The sequence below is a fragment of the Lates calcarifer genome, linkage group LG7_1 (genome assembly GCF_001640805.2).
Source record: "Lates calcarifer isolate ASB-BC8 linkage group LG7_1, TLL_Latcal_v3, whole genome shotgun sequence".
In the NCBI taxonomy this organism is placed as follows: Eukaryota; Metazoa; Chordata; class Actinopteri; family Centropomidae; genus Lates; species Lates calcarifer.
The window spans coordinates 23,207,176-23,221,719 of NC_066839.1; the positions used below are offsets into that span (position 1 = coordinate 23,207,176).

The following is a 14,544-nucleotide window of genomic DNA, read 5'->3' on the forward strand; positions in this document are numbered from 1 at the left end:
GATAGAAATGTTTGTCAAATGTACAAGAATAAGTATAGTGAAAGCTTGCTCAAACAGTGGTTTTACAAAATAATCTTAATTCAAGGTCCATGTACTTGCTTTTCTACATTTGAATCATTAACCAGACATCATCTCATGGTCTGTGTCAATGGATGGAGATAGCCAAATTGTCATCATGAGACCCAAATACAAACTCTTCAGTTAAGGAAAGTTAGTCGAGGATTAGTAAATATTAGGATAAGAGCAGTCAGCAGACACATAGACAGTGCTTTTCTTTATTTTAGAGCTTGGTCAGTCTAACAGGAACCTTTAGCAAACCTCTGGACGTGTCTGAAGCAACACTACACATGAACACACAACTGCAAGCTGAAGGGCACAGGGACAAATACAGAGCCACGTGAAATTCTCATATTTACACATTATTGACCACTCTGTCCCTAAGCTCAACTTCTGCTGCTCAGCTCATGTGGTGTTGGTAGTTGAACTTGTCCCTAAAATGCAGCTGTATTTCCCAGGATGCCTCATGAGGACGGGCACAAAGCCTTGTTTCTTCTTTGTTGTCTACTAAGTGAAGGCCAGTCATTTTCTTCTTCAGCAGTAAACAGCAGCTGGAGACTGAATGACAGACAGTGAGCCAGTGGCTTTGAGAGGACAGAACAGGGTTTGTGGAACACAGTCTGTGTAGACAGTCTTCTCATGCCAGTGTGCGCCTCTGATGTGCTATTTTCTCTTGGCTTGTAGAGCATGTTCCACAAGTTCTGTGGAATGTGAGTTCATTATAAGACAAGAGCTGGTGGCAGGAAATGGGCTGGCTCTCCTGGTTTCCTCATCTTTGAGCTGTTAGTCTGTTAGAGATCCAGGAGATGGACAGAGTTGAGGAGAGGAGTAGTGAGTGACACAGCGAGGGAGGGAGGGGGGTGTCACCACCTGTCCAGACTCTCCCCTTGACTGTGTGAACCTCACAATTCCTCCTGTCTGAATTACCTGAAGCTGGCCTGAACATCATTGGCCGAGCCGCTGCTGGCAGGCGCTGTACCGTTGCAAGGCGCCCAACAAGTCCTCATAGGACACGTTTCTGTGGGAAGGCAGGGAGCTGGAGGCACAGAGCAGGACACACATGTTAAACACAACTGGCCACATCCACAGAGGAAAAACACCTACACTGAAAGTTCAACAGTGCCATCTACCATTCATGTTGTGAACATGAATGATACACCCTGGGCAGATCAACAGTCTATCACAGGTTTGGCATATACAGACAACCATTCACACTCATATTCACATCAATTTGCAATTTAGAGTCACAAATTAACTTAACCTGCATGTCTTTGGACTTTAGGAGGAAGCCAGAGTACCTGGAGGGAACCCACGCAGGCACAGGGAGAACATGCAAACTCCAGGTGAAACAGGGTTTGAACGCGGAACCCTGTGAGGCACCATTGTGCCACCCAAAATGTATGCAAAATCACACTCAAAGACAGATAGTAACTCACATGAATTCAGTGAGTCTGATGTGCCATGGGAGGAAGCCTAGCGTGCTGTCCACAGGACCAAACTTCACCACCAGCTCAGGGTCTGGAATATTCTTTGACTCTGAAACAAGACAGGCAGCATGTCATCAGCACATCTGATTTATCTGTATGAACTCTAACACACCTCAAACATAGTCACAGGGACAAAGGTTTAACAGTTACACATGTGAAATCTGCATTTAAATAGACCTTATAACAACATGGTGATGAGAGCTAAGTATAGCAGGTGCTATCCAATAAAGTGCAGAAATGACCTTTGGGTGCAGATAAAGATGACATTAAATTGCAGCAAGATTCAGGAAGTGTTCACCTGAGCTAGTTTTGGTCATCATAAGTGGTCAGTGCTTCCCTGCGACATATCATCACTCAGAATAGCACACACTCTAAAGTGTCTATCAGTGAAGTGCTGATTCTGAATTTGTCTTTTAATGGACTACAGAGACCACTGACTGAGAATCCAAATAATTAGCAGCAAACGTTTCCTTTAGTCTGACTCTAGGGCACAGAACTCACATGAGTGTGATCAGCAGTGTGCCCCTGCAGATCACTTGACACATACCATCAATGATAGCTGTGTGGCCAAATGATGAAATAACTGATATTTTTGTCTGCCAGTGGCAGAACATTATTAGCACTGTGGCAGCACAGCAGTGATTTTCTTCCTTTGCTTTCTGGCAGTTCAGCCTTTTATCAGTTTATAGCTGTCATGGTTCATGTTTCTGTGTGCATATATACATTTGTGTGTGTGAGAGAGAGAGACAAAAGACTCTGCACTTTGGTTCACACTTTCAGCTGTATATTAAATCTCTTTATAATGCAGTGAATAAAAATGCCTTGTGAAACTTTGGTTTGTATGCCATAGATATCCATTTTCACACACTGCAAATAGCCTGTGTTGTGATACTGTCATTGTCACGGGCTGAATGATGTGATATTATCATATAGTCAGTTACCCTGTAATTTCCAGGCCTAGTCAATAATAATCAAAATGTTGTAATACTGTAATATTGTGGTCAGATAAGGCAAGGAGTGTCTTCATACAGATTTCAGACAGAGTAGGGAGTTTAGTGTGTTTTCAGGTAAATCAGCCAGTTGCCTTCCTCACTGACTTAAGGTGCTGCTGAGGGTGTTGACCAGATGTGCTCACATATTGGTTATGTACTATGATGTCTTTATTTTGTGCCCTTTTGTCTGAGCACAAGCTCTTCTTCGTCTCAGGCTCTGAACCAGATACCTGACCTGAAGAGTACCAGCCGCTGTATAATGCCCTCAATGGATGTGGAATCTCTTTACAGCAATACTAATACTGGGGTGGGCATTGAAACTTTGAACCATTTGCCTCAAACAAGATCTGCTGACAACATGAATCCTCATCACTTTACTGCTAAACTCACTGTGTAACCACAGAAAATCTATGGTAAAATCCTGCCTGTTGAGATTCCCCTGTTCAACTACACACTATTTTAAAGGCGCCAGTACTTCAATTAACAATATTTAATTAATAATTAATTAATTATTATAGAGGAAACAACATAATTTGTGCTGCCTGCAACACATGTGCTGTTGCTGTTTCTATTTATGAGATGTGACTGTTTGAATAATCCAAAGATGTGAATGGCTTTCACTGTGTAGGAATAATTTAGGTGACTACTTTAAATATCAAGTTGGTTAACAGTAAGTTCAAGTTGCTGCTGCCTAGTGTTCACAGCAATGTGTTCACACCCATCAGCACACAAGCCACAGCAGTCAGTATGGCCGAAAAACTCCAAGAGGTGGTTAACATCTATGAGAAATATTTTGAGGAGAGATATCTGGCTTCATGAGAACAATGAGAATGAAAGCTCAATAGGTAATGTCACTTTTTGATGACCAGCGCTGGACTTTTTTCTGTTTTTCTTAATATAAAACACAACACAAACAACAAATCTTCATACAGGTCCGTTAGAGTTGTATTTCCTAAAGAATTGTAACTAAAATAAAAACTGAACCGGACATCTTACAATGTACAAATCAACTTGTCAGTGCTCTCTGGTGGACAAAACATATAATGCTGACATTGTTTCTGAATGACCTCAGGCTTTGTTTGATGCTTCTGTACAGACAGTCCTCATTACTCATCAGCCGACATATATAAGGTGATACAAAATAAACAAACTGGCTGATTTATCAGTCAAACTCTATGTATGACCACTTCAAGTCTTCAAGTCTAGTCTCTTGTGTTATTCATGTGACTGTGTGTTTGGCTCTGAGAACCACCAAAACACACATGAACTACACTGAATGATGTGCCTGAATGTATCCTGTGCCACACAGACAGAGAAGGAGGTGTCACGTGAGCAGCTGCTGCTGCTGCTGCTCACGTGACACCTCCTGTGTAGACACAGTGTTACACAGTGTTAGGTGAATAATGTCAGAGGTGTGACTGATGAAGCTGTGATGCTGCAGTGCAGCTTGTCTTTTGCTCTCAACCAAGGTTTTATAAAGCTTTTCACTAGCAGATGTTTATGGGAATCTCAATTCTTGTTTTAGGAGTAGTTTGTTGTGATAAGACCTGCATAATATTGCACTGTTCTGATATTAAACATATAATGGAAGAAAATATAAAGTTGAGAGATGTCTGACTTTGAGCCTAAGTGATCACAACACACAAAGATATGTGCCCACAAGACCGATGAATTTTTATTGGTACCTCTGAGCAGTATGTCCAGCATGGTGACACTGATGTCTTTGGAGCTCCTCTCTTTGTTCTCCACAGAGCGACAGAGCTGCTGTGCTGCCTGGACAATGCTCTGCTTCCCATCCTCTGGAGACAACACCTTCACTGTAGGTCTGCATGACACCACTGACATACACATGCACACAAAAAACATGATTACCTTCAGCTGGCAATGACTTAACATTTGAGCATGCTGTACCTTCACAGTGAGATGGTTAAAACTTTCTGCATATTTAAAGTGAGAAAGACTGTCACTACAGTTCTACAAAAAAATGGATAGTTTCATACACAAACATTTGAAATGAGTTGGAGTATTTTGGTAGTGTCTGCATGATGACATGGAATTGAATGGTAGTTGTTTATTTGTGTATTCCACTGTATTGTGTGATTTGGACTAAGTATGAGAAATGTGCCCCTTAACTCAAAAGCAGCATGCGCTATCAAATACTGTTAATCATTTAAATAAATCTATGCTTTATGTTTTAAAATATCAAAACAACAAACTGGTGTTTCTTCTCTTGGAAACTTTCTTTCAGAAAGAGTACCGTTTCATTGGCTAGAGGTGATAACATCTGTGGTAAAATTGATGACACTGGCTAAAAAGAAGTGAAGAAAAAAATAGAGATATTAAAAAAGATAAAGGAGCTTTAGTTACTACATGCATTTTATAATAATAAGGTGGAATAGACATTACATAGAGTGAGGAGAACTTTTTTTTTTTTTAAAACATAAAAGCTCTATCATATGGAATACAGGTTAGAAGTGGCACAACAGGATAGTTTCTCCAGTTATTTGGTTCTTCCAAACATGATCACAGAGCAAGCTTTGGTTATTAATGATCAGATATCAGTAACAGAGGTTAAAGAAATGATGATAAATCTCCAGGACTGGATGGCCTGAGAAGGCCTCTGACTTTGATAGATGGGAATTTTTATTTTCTGACTAGATCACTAAATTATTTAAGAGACCAAAGGTTTTAATACAGATAAATGTCCAACTTTAATTTTAAGTAATTATGATTTGTGATTGTGGTTTTATATTTCTTCAAAAATTCTCCATAGCCCTCTGAAAGGGTGGGGTGAATTTATCTGTGTACCCCACCCAATATACAAGAAACAAGAAATACGCTTGACACTGCAAGGAGCTACACGTTGCCTTTTAGTGTGAGACAGAAAGCTGTCTGGGTCTCTGTGGGCTAGCTGGCAGTGTCAATTTCTGTCTTTTGTGTCCTGGAAACCTTGTCTTACACAACACAGAGGAATGCAATACTCATGACAGGGGATATTTAGTCTACCTTTGGGCAAACTGAACACTAAGGCTGTAGTTTGTGAATACTTCCTGTCATGTTTCAGCTTTTGAGAAGAAATGATGAGAAAACCCACTGGGCAATGAAAGATTGTGAAATAGAAAGGGGAATGAAAGGGGATTCACCTCTCTTCAGAGTAGCTTCCCCACCAAATAACAAAGATTACCATGTTCTTATATATTGTTTATTATGTTTGTTGGAATCAACACAAAAACAGCCAGGACCACAATGCACAAAAGGCTGCAAAAAAGTTAAAGATTTCAGGGTGGAGGGTAGAGGATACTGTGGAGGGTGCTCTTCCTTGAGCAGCCTTAATGTAATACTGATGCTGCTTAAGGAAGCATGAAACAGGGTGCAATCCAGAGCAGCTGCAGACCCAGACCTTTTCTCAGTTCTTAATGTCATTAAGTGCAAATCTGGTATTGTTTGGATTAATCTTATTCTAAACTGTAGCCAAGTGTGAGTGAGGCAATAAATGACTTATGTACAAACTTACACAAACATATTGAGTCAGTCACTCAGTACATGTACATGCACTCAAGTAATCAAGTTAGTGCAGGTTGGAGGAAATCAGTTATGTGGGCAATATGGGAACGCGTCTACTTTCACTGTAGCAGGCCAATGATCAGATTTTTTTCCCCCCGCCCTTATTTTGGAACCACATTTTAAATGGTAAATGGACTGTACGTATATTGCACTTTTCTAGTCTTTCCAACCACTCAAAGCGCTTTACACTACAGATCACATTCACCCCATTCACACACATTCATACAAGCACATTCTATATAATGTGCTTGTATGCTTGTATTCACACACCAATGTGACACACATCGGAGGCAATTTGGGGTTCAGTATCTTGCCCAAGGATACTTTGGCATGCAGACCGGGAATCGAACCACCAACCTTCTGATTGGTGGGCGACTGCTCTACCTCCTGAGCCACAGCCACCCCCACTTTATTATTATTACTGCACTGTAGTAATGCCAAGAGACCCCATTTTGTTCCTGACTTTTAATGTGTGTATGTGTCATAGCACATTAGCAGTGCAATGAGAGGACAGACAGAGCTTTTCCTGACAGCACAGAAGTATCTGAATTTAACATTCATGTTTAGCAGTAAAACTGACAGGAGTACATTTTGTGTTAGTTTCAGTTTCAGTCATAGTTTGGATTTATTTTAACTACAAGGATACAATAATGCAGCCACTGTCTGCAGTATTTTCCTATGCACATGGGTATTTGTAAAAAGCAAATTAAAAACCCAGTTAGGTGTATACATGGCCTGGTATTCTACATTCTAGTTAGGATTAATCAGGTTTCCTTAATCCCATAACCTGTCTACAGAGACCAGGTTTCTCTTTTACATGACATTTAAGAAATCAGTTGCATGTAAACACAACACTGACTGAAATAACTACAAAATCAGCTGTTCTTACCGTGGTGCTGGTGTTTGTCAATGTCATTGCTCAGGAACTCCACACTGTATTTGGATCCATCTATACCCAGCAAATCCTGCTGCTGCCTTACTATCTCCTCCAGCAGACGGGAGTTGTTCTTTCGAAAAATACCTGTGGGAGGGACCAGTGAGGATGATAAGTATGTCATTCAATCCAAAATTGATGAAATAGTAAAAACATGTTTTACTTCTTTCACTAAGATGTTGGAGGACAAAGCAGCAAAGGCAAATGTGAAAGATGAAACATTACAGCTCTGACTCTGTAGCTGTTACTTGGAGTGATAACATTTCCCTCAAAATGAGATCAATCCAAGTAATAGTTTCCTTAAAAAAAATGTGTAAGCACTAAATAAAAAGATCAGGTCTCCTGTTTATCCTCAATCAGAAAGAACAGAAAAAGGCAATGTCACAGAGGAAAGTCTCTTACTTAATTCAAAGTGGTGGTCATGCACAGAAAGACTATAAATATTCACAAAGCAGAATGTACAGAACACCAGGTCTTTCAAGTAGGATGCAGATGCTTTTGGAATAAACCAGTTTGTTCCAATCTAGAGATTTACTTAGGGAATTAGTCCTGCACAAGCCCTAATGTAAACACAGCTTGTGTCATAAACTGAGGTTATTTACATGTATGTGTACATGGCCATACATCCAAACTACAAGCCTCTGTGAGAGTCTGCAATAAGTCACACTACGTCCCATTTAACCACATAAATAACTTGGATGCAAATAAGACTGCAAAATGAGTATAGCGTCTGTGTAACTGTAACTGAGGCGCATAATGTGGAACAAACTAATATAACCTCTACAGTCACATGGCATCACTGAAATAACCCCAAAGAGAGGATAGGAGGGGTGAATCATGTTCCTAGTGGGAGGGAGGATCTTTTATACTTGTATAAATTATAATCAAGGACAAAGGTGGGCATGAACATAGAAAATAATTAGATAATACAACAACTGCATAGTTTAGACAATCTCATAAGTATTACTGAAGATGTAGAGGGCATTCATTGAACATAAGCACACTTTTGCTTATTTAGACGTTGACAGCTACAATATTCTGGTTTTATTTAATAAATAAATATTAATGCTAAACCTCGGGGATGACTTTTCTTATGGGGTCTTCTAGCCATTATGGTCAAACCGTTGGATTTAAATGTGAAAGTAGTTAGCGGCAGAAACAACAAGATCAGTCGGTTTTCTAACCGACTGATCTTGTTGTTTCTATTACGGTAGAAAGGTGAATTGCATAGAAGTGTGCCTTCAACCAGTAAAACCCGCAGAGACGTCGTGGATTAGAGTGCTGAATGTTTACCGTGATTGTCATAAACGCTGACATAAGATATACCGACAGCCATACACCAGACCACCAAGTTTGCTATGTCCGTGTAGCTGGGCTCTTCTTCCGTTACCAACAGGCCGATGTGTACCGGCAGCTTCTCCAGAGACCTGCCGTCGGACAGCCACCGTGACCGGCGACTAGAAGTGCGGTTTCCAGTTAACGGGTTAGCGTTAGCATCGGGGTTGTGATTTAACCTCTTCTGATCCGAGCCCGGGAACCCAGCAAGGGCTACCGGTAGCAGCAGCGCGGCCATCGCCCGCTCCCACAGCCGGTCCTTCCAGCTCCGAAGCCGGACACGAAGCCAGGAGATGAACACTCTGTTGACGTGGACTAGAATCAGCAGGAGCCGCCATAACAAGCCGTAAAGCCGGGCCATTGGCGTCCTTATTCCTTCGTTGTCTTAAAGGGCAGCGGTCAAATGTGCAGGACAGGCGCTTCACTCTGAAGTACTATCTGCCTGCGAAATCTGTTTCAGTGCAGCCAACAGCTCACCCAACCGGCAGCCATCTTCCTCTCTCCTTGGCAACCTCTGACCTATGAACCTTATGCGTGATACACGTAGCTCGCTGATTGGACAGAATGAGAATGACGCACAACTGTATCCTCCTTAATAAGTGTCACTACACGAGCTGCCCGCAAAATACTGATTTATATCCCAATAACTACACTCAAAGACACGCTGTAGGATGCTCCTCCTCCTCCTGGGGTTCCAATATAACCAAGAATTAGAGCGAGTGAACAGCTTTAAATATTAAATTAAATACGTCAGTTTTGAAGAAATTGTAATAATAATTGGTTCATGTAGCCTATTATGGCTACCATGCATATTAAGTCTTAAAATATAGCAGCACTGTGTATAAGACTTCTCAAATCAAGGCCTGATGATCTGATGCCCCCACGTGATTTTATTGTCACGTGGGTTAAAAGTAATACTGTCGTTTCCAAGTCAGCCACAGGCTTTGCACCAAACACCAAACACCACTGATAATTCACTCAGAGTTCAGATCTTACGCCAAACTATCTACTGATTCGAACGATGAACAATTTCTTTTCAGGTATCCTTACAGTCACAGTCTACAAAATGTGGTCCTTTGAATGTGTTGATGGTTTGTTGGGGATTTGGCTGTCTCTGCCAGTGTAAAAGCCAAATGTAACACTAGATGGCAGGAACGTCATTCTTATGAAGACTCCTCCCTTGAGGTCTGATAAAAGGTTTTTTACTCTCTCTATTCAGTGCCAGTAAAGACTGGCAATCTTTATGGCTCACCAGTGCAAGTTAACTGGTAAACCTGTATGTATGTCAAACCTGTATGGTTGAACTACTGTTATCATCTGAGAGGTTGATAATATGTATATAAATGCGTATTTATACACAAAAACATACTTTACTTGACTATTTAAACTATTTAAATTTAAATTTAAATGTTGTGCTTCTTTACCCTTCTATTCCAGGACACTTCAGAGAGAAATATTGTACTTTTCCCTCCACTACAGTGATATGCTTAAAAAATTAACAAATTTATTAGGCTTATCAACACCAACATAGACAATCTTAACAATACAATCCTAACAATACACAACTCAGCTAGATCTCAGACTTATGTGATTTACATAAATGAATAAACAACAATGCAAAAATAAAAAGTCCTTTACTAGTATAAGTCTTGAAGATTATGAAGATCTGAATGTTTGTATAACTTCTTCCCTATTTCACAGGATACATCATTTTTTCAGGATGTATCCACCAACTGAGTTTTGTGGAACATTTGTTTAACTCATAAGATGAAAGTAAGGTTAATAATATAACTTAGTTTGCAAAATCTTCAGTTTTACTCAAATTAATTGATGCAAAAATGAATACACCCCACAACAAAAACTACTACATCTAGTATTTTGTATGACCGCCATGATTTTTAAGGACAGCACTTCTAGGCATGGAATGAACATGTAGGCAACCATTTTTTAAGGATGACCTCTTTTAGAGCCTGGATGCTGGATGGAGAGTGATACTCAACTTGTCTCTTCAGAATTCCCCATAGGTGTTTGATTGAGTTCAGATCAGGAGACATACTTGGCCACTGAATCACTTTCACCTTGTTCTTCTTCAGGAAATGCAACAGTAGCCTTAGAAGTATGTTTTAGATCATTGTAATGCACAACAACCAAGGGCACGGAGTGATGGTGGCATCTTCTTTTTCAATATAGAGCAGTACATCTGTGAATTCATGATACCATCAATGAGATGTAGCTCTCCAACACTAGCAGCACTCATGCAGCCCCACATAAGAACACTGCCACCACCATGTTTCACTGTAGGCACCATGCATTTTTCTTTGTACTCCTCACCTTTGCGATGCCATACAGTTTTGAAGCCATCAGTTCCAAAAACATTTATCTTGGTCTCATCACCAAATCCTAGGGGGGCTTTTTTGTGCACGGACTTTAGGAGAGGCTTCCTTTGTTTTTAGCTAACTGCAGTGAACTTGCATGGCAATTTCCTTCAACCCTTCTCATCAGAAGATGCTCCTATTGAGGTGTTAACTTCTGTGGATGGCCTGGAGGTCTCTGTGAGATTGTTGCAGTTCCACCTTTGTTAAATTTTTGTATCACTTTTGTTTTAGTATTCAATATAAGCAAAGCTTTGCTGATCTTCTTGCCATCACCTTTCTTGTGTAAAGAAATTATTTTCTTTCTCAGGTCTTGACATTTCTCTTCCACATGGTGCCATTGCTGACAGCATGAAATGGGAAGGGGTTTTCTTTGTTAAGTAACACCCTTTTATAGTCAGCTGTCTGCTGGAATAAATAATTACTCACCTGTGGTTGAATTAGAATTTTGTAGTCTAAAATTTAGCTTTGCTCCTATGACTTTCATTGGGGTGTACTCATTTTTGCACCATGGTCTTGAATTATTTTGTTAGTTATTTTGTGTGTGCAAATTAACAAATCTTGTTTGTTATCAATGGCCCACATTTGTGGGAGTGTTTTGTTGTATAGTATCCCATAGAAAATGTTGATTATGAAAGGAGACTAAAGGTTTTCTGACAAATCTGTTGGGGTGTACTCATTTATACTGAGCACTGTATATATAAATATATATAAATGTGTGTATACACATTAGTTGAGGACAATGTTGGTATTGAATAATTTACACCAGATAGTATACATCTTGTCCAGAGAGCTTCTTATTGATCATCCACAGGGGCTTCCATTATATGTGATAAGTCTTTATTTTCTAGAAAACCCTTAAAGGGGCCCCAGATGTTGTCAGAGGTGGATTGTTTATCCTTGACCATATAAGTAATCTTTTCTAAGGGCAAAGTCGTTGTTAATTCCAAGATCCATTTACCTAGCCTATTCACCTCTTTCCATGCTAGTGCAATGATTTTTGGCCAACAACAGGTCTATTTCAAAAAATATTTTTTGATTCCTCCTTATGCTGCTGATAGTTGGGTAAATACCTAGTAAGAAAAGTTTTGGTTCCAAAGGCATTTTTACAGCTAATATATCCTCAGTACACTGTCTCGCTTCTTCCCAGAATTTATTTATTTGAGAGCATTGCCACAAACAGTGAAAAATTGTGCCCTTTTCCTTTTCATTTTATACAAACATCAGGTACAGCTCTGTTAAATTTATTAAGATTATCTGGAGTCATATAGGCATGCTTTAACCAATTGTACTGCATAAGTTTGAGGCTTGTGTTCACTGTTTGTGATTGTGCCTTGACACAGGCTCTCTCCCACTCTTCTGTGGTGCTATTCTCCTATAAATCCTTTCGCCATGCCTCAAGTCTATTTACTGAGGTTTCTGATAATTCATCCACCAGGAGATTATATATTTAGTCTTGCAATTGTAAATATAAAAAAACCTGGTGTCTGCTGTCAGTACTGTAAATATCTCCTATTTTTTGTAGACCCTGTTCCACCCAGATTTTAAATCCCCCCTCTCCTCCTCCTGGAGGGAAAAAATCATTACCTCAGATTGGACTAAATAGTGAGAGAGGTATTTTCTGACTTGGTGCCACACACTGATCATGTTTCTAGCCACAGGATTCTTAGTATCCTTTTTGAGTTTTTTGATATTAGCCAAGTACAAGTAAAAAGGGAAAGGCAGCTTCAGTGTATAATCTTCCATCTCCCTCCACAATGGAGCATCTAGCTGTGTAATAGAACATCAGCGTTCTCAACTGCACCATACCATACCATAGAAGGTTTGGGCATTGTGCTGCTATATCAGGTGGACTTTCCCTTTCTTCTTGGTTTAATAGCATAATTGATGTTTTTGATTTGCTAAACTTGTAACCTGAGATCTTACCAAAATACCTAATCAAATCTAGCAGGGCAGGGATAGATTTGTTAATATTCTTGAGAAAAATAATAACATTTGTCTTTTTACAAAGCTAGACGATGCAATTGCCACAGGTTCAAAACAAAAATTCTCTCCCAAGCCAAAGCATGTCTCAAACAGATAGGGCCATTTGACTTTGTCAATCTACATTCAGAAAGCTGACTAGCCTCAAGTTTACGCACTTATTATTTGGCTTACCTGCCTTTGGGAGCAGGGTGATAATGCTCCTCTTAAAGACGATGGTAAGATACCATTGTGGAAGGACTCTGTAAACATTTATAAAAGTGGGATCAGCATTTTTTATTTTTAAATTTCTTATGGTTAAGTCTGAAATTATTCATACCCTTGTCAAAGGAGTTTTTGATTTTTCTCATCTATACAGTAGCTCTTCACCCCAAAAACAACATTGACAGAAAATGTTAGAGAGCCTTCAGCCATACACAATTTATTTTGGAATTACAACTTAAACAAACATTTTTAACAACACAAAAGCAAAAAATCATTGTGTTCAAAATTATTCATACCCCGTTTCAGTAATCAATTGCAAAGCCTCTGTTTGTAATAACAGCCTCCAAATGATTCCTGTAATTGCTCACAAGTTTATTACAAAAGTCCTTAGGAAGTTTTAACCACTCTTTTTTGGCAAAAGCTTCAAGTTCCTTTAGGTTGGAAAGCTTCCTTGCTGTGACCCTTTTCTTGAGTTCTGTTACTAGGCCATTCCAAAACTTTCACATCACTGTCTTGAAACCATTTCTTCGCCACTTTGGTCGTATGTTTTGGGTTGTTGTCCTGTTGATAAGTCCAACACTCCCCCAGGTCCAGATTCTCAGCTGACTGCTTGATGTTTTCTTTGAGAATCTTGAGATACTACTCTTTTGTCATGATGCCTTCCAGTTTAACTAAGTTGCCAGTACCGCTTGCTGCAAAGCATCCCCAGAACATTAGGCTGCTTTACAATAGGGATGGTGTTCTTCGGTTTGTAGGCCTCATTTTCTTTCACTACACGAAAGCCACATCTCTGTGCCCATAAAGCTCAATCTTTGTTTCATCTGACCAGATGAAACAAAGATTGAGCTTTAAAACAGATGACCAGAAGCTTTCATCTTTACCTATGCGAGCCTTTGCATAGGCCAGGTATGCTTTCACATGCCTTGGTTGAAGGAGAGGAGTCTTTCTTGGTCAACCTCCATGGAGGCCACCTTGATGTAATGTCTGCTGGAGTGTCTGCCATGATATATTCACACCAGCTGAGCTCAGTTCTGCCAGAAGAGCCTTTGTAGTAATTCTTGGATTGATCTGGACTTGTTGCTGAATCTTTCTGGCGAGCCCAAGTTGCCTTCCGACCCCGTCCTGAGTTTTCACATAGTTAAACTTTTTGTATTTCTTGACAATACTTTGCACAGTTGAAACTGGCACTTTAAATTGCTTGGCAATTTTTTTGTATCCTTTTCCTTCCTTTTGGACATCAATAATCCTTGCTCGCAAATCCTCACTGTGCTCTTTGGTCTTTGGCATGACAAAATGGCTGGCGTTTAACGAGCTCACCACATCCTTAGCAGAGGTCACTGAGGTATTTAAAAAGCTGCCCATCAACAAAGCGCAAAGATGTGAATGAGATTCACCCCGAAATGCTGTAGGCTCTGGAAATAGTGGGGCTGTCTTGGTTGACACGCCTCTTGAGTATTGCATGGCAGTCAGGGGCAGAAGCTGTGGAATGACAAACTGGGGTGGTGGTCCTCATTTTTAAAAAGGGGGACTGGAGGGTGTGCTCCAATTATCGGGGTATGACATTACTCCAGGTTGCTGGAAAGGAGGCCCCCGAGGGAACCTGTAGGAGGTACTGC

At 40.1% G+C, this 14,544-nt stretch overlaps 1 protein-coding gene across 2 annotated transcripts; it reads right to left on the reverse strand.

Moving 5' to 3' along the window:
- Positions 1-261: 261 nt before the first annotated feature.
- nus1 (NUS1 dehydrodolichyl diphosphate synthase subunit) lies at positions 262-8,894 on the reverse strand. 2 transcript variants are annotated; one of them, XM_018699741.2, is made up of 6 exons: positions 8,328-8,894; positions 6,990-7,121; positions 4,222-4,374; positions 1,494-1,593; positions 985-1,093; positions 262-845 (listed from the first exon to the last, which is right to left on the reverse strand). In XM_018699741.2, the coding sequence occupies exons 1-5, from the start codon at positions 8,728-8,730 to the stop codon at positions 1,003-1,005; spliced, it is 879 nt and encodes a 292-aa protein (XP_018555257.1). In that variant the 5' UTR covers positions 8,731-8,894; the 3' UTR covers positions 262-845; positions 985-1,002. The 2 variants fall into 2 exon arrangements, with proteins under 2 accessions (XP_018555257.1, XP_018555256.1); XM_018699740.2 differs by having other exon boundaries at positions 262-1,093.
- Positions 8,895-14,544: the final 5,650 nt, after the last annotated feature.

Coding starts and splice junctions, on each gene's coding strand:
- nus1 (XM_018699741.2), bottom strand. CDS start 8,730: ATGGCCCGGCTTTACGGCTTGTTATGGCGGCTCCTGCTGATTCTAGTC. Junction 7,122..8,327: donor CAGCGTTTATGACAATCACG/GTAAACATTCAG, acceptor TCCCTCCCACAG/GTATTTTTCGAAAGAACAAC. Junction 1,094..1,493: donor ATCAGACTCACTGAATTCAT/GTGAGTTACTAT, acceptor CTGTGCCTCCAG/CTCCCTGCCTTCCCACAGAA.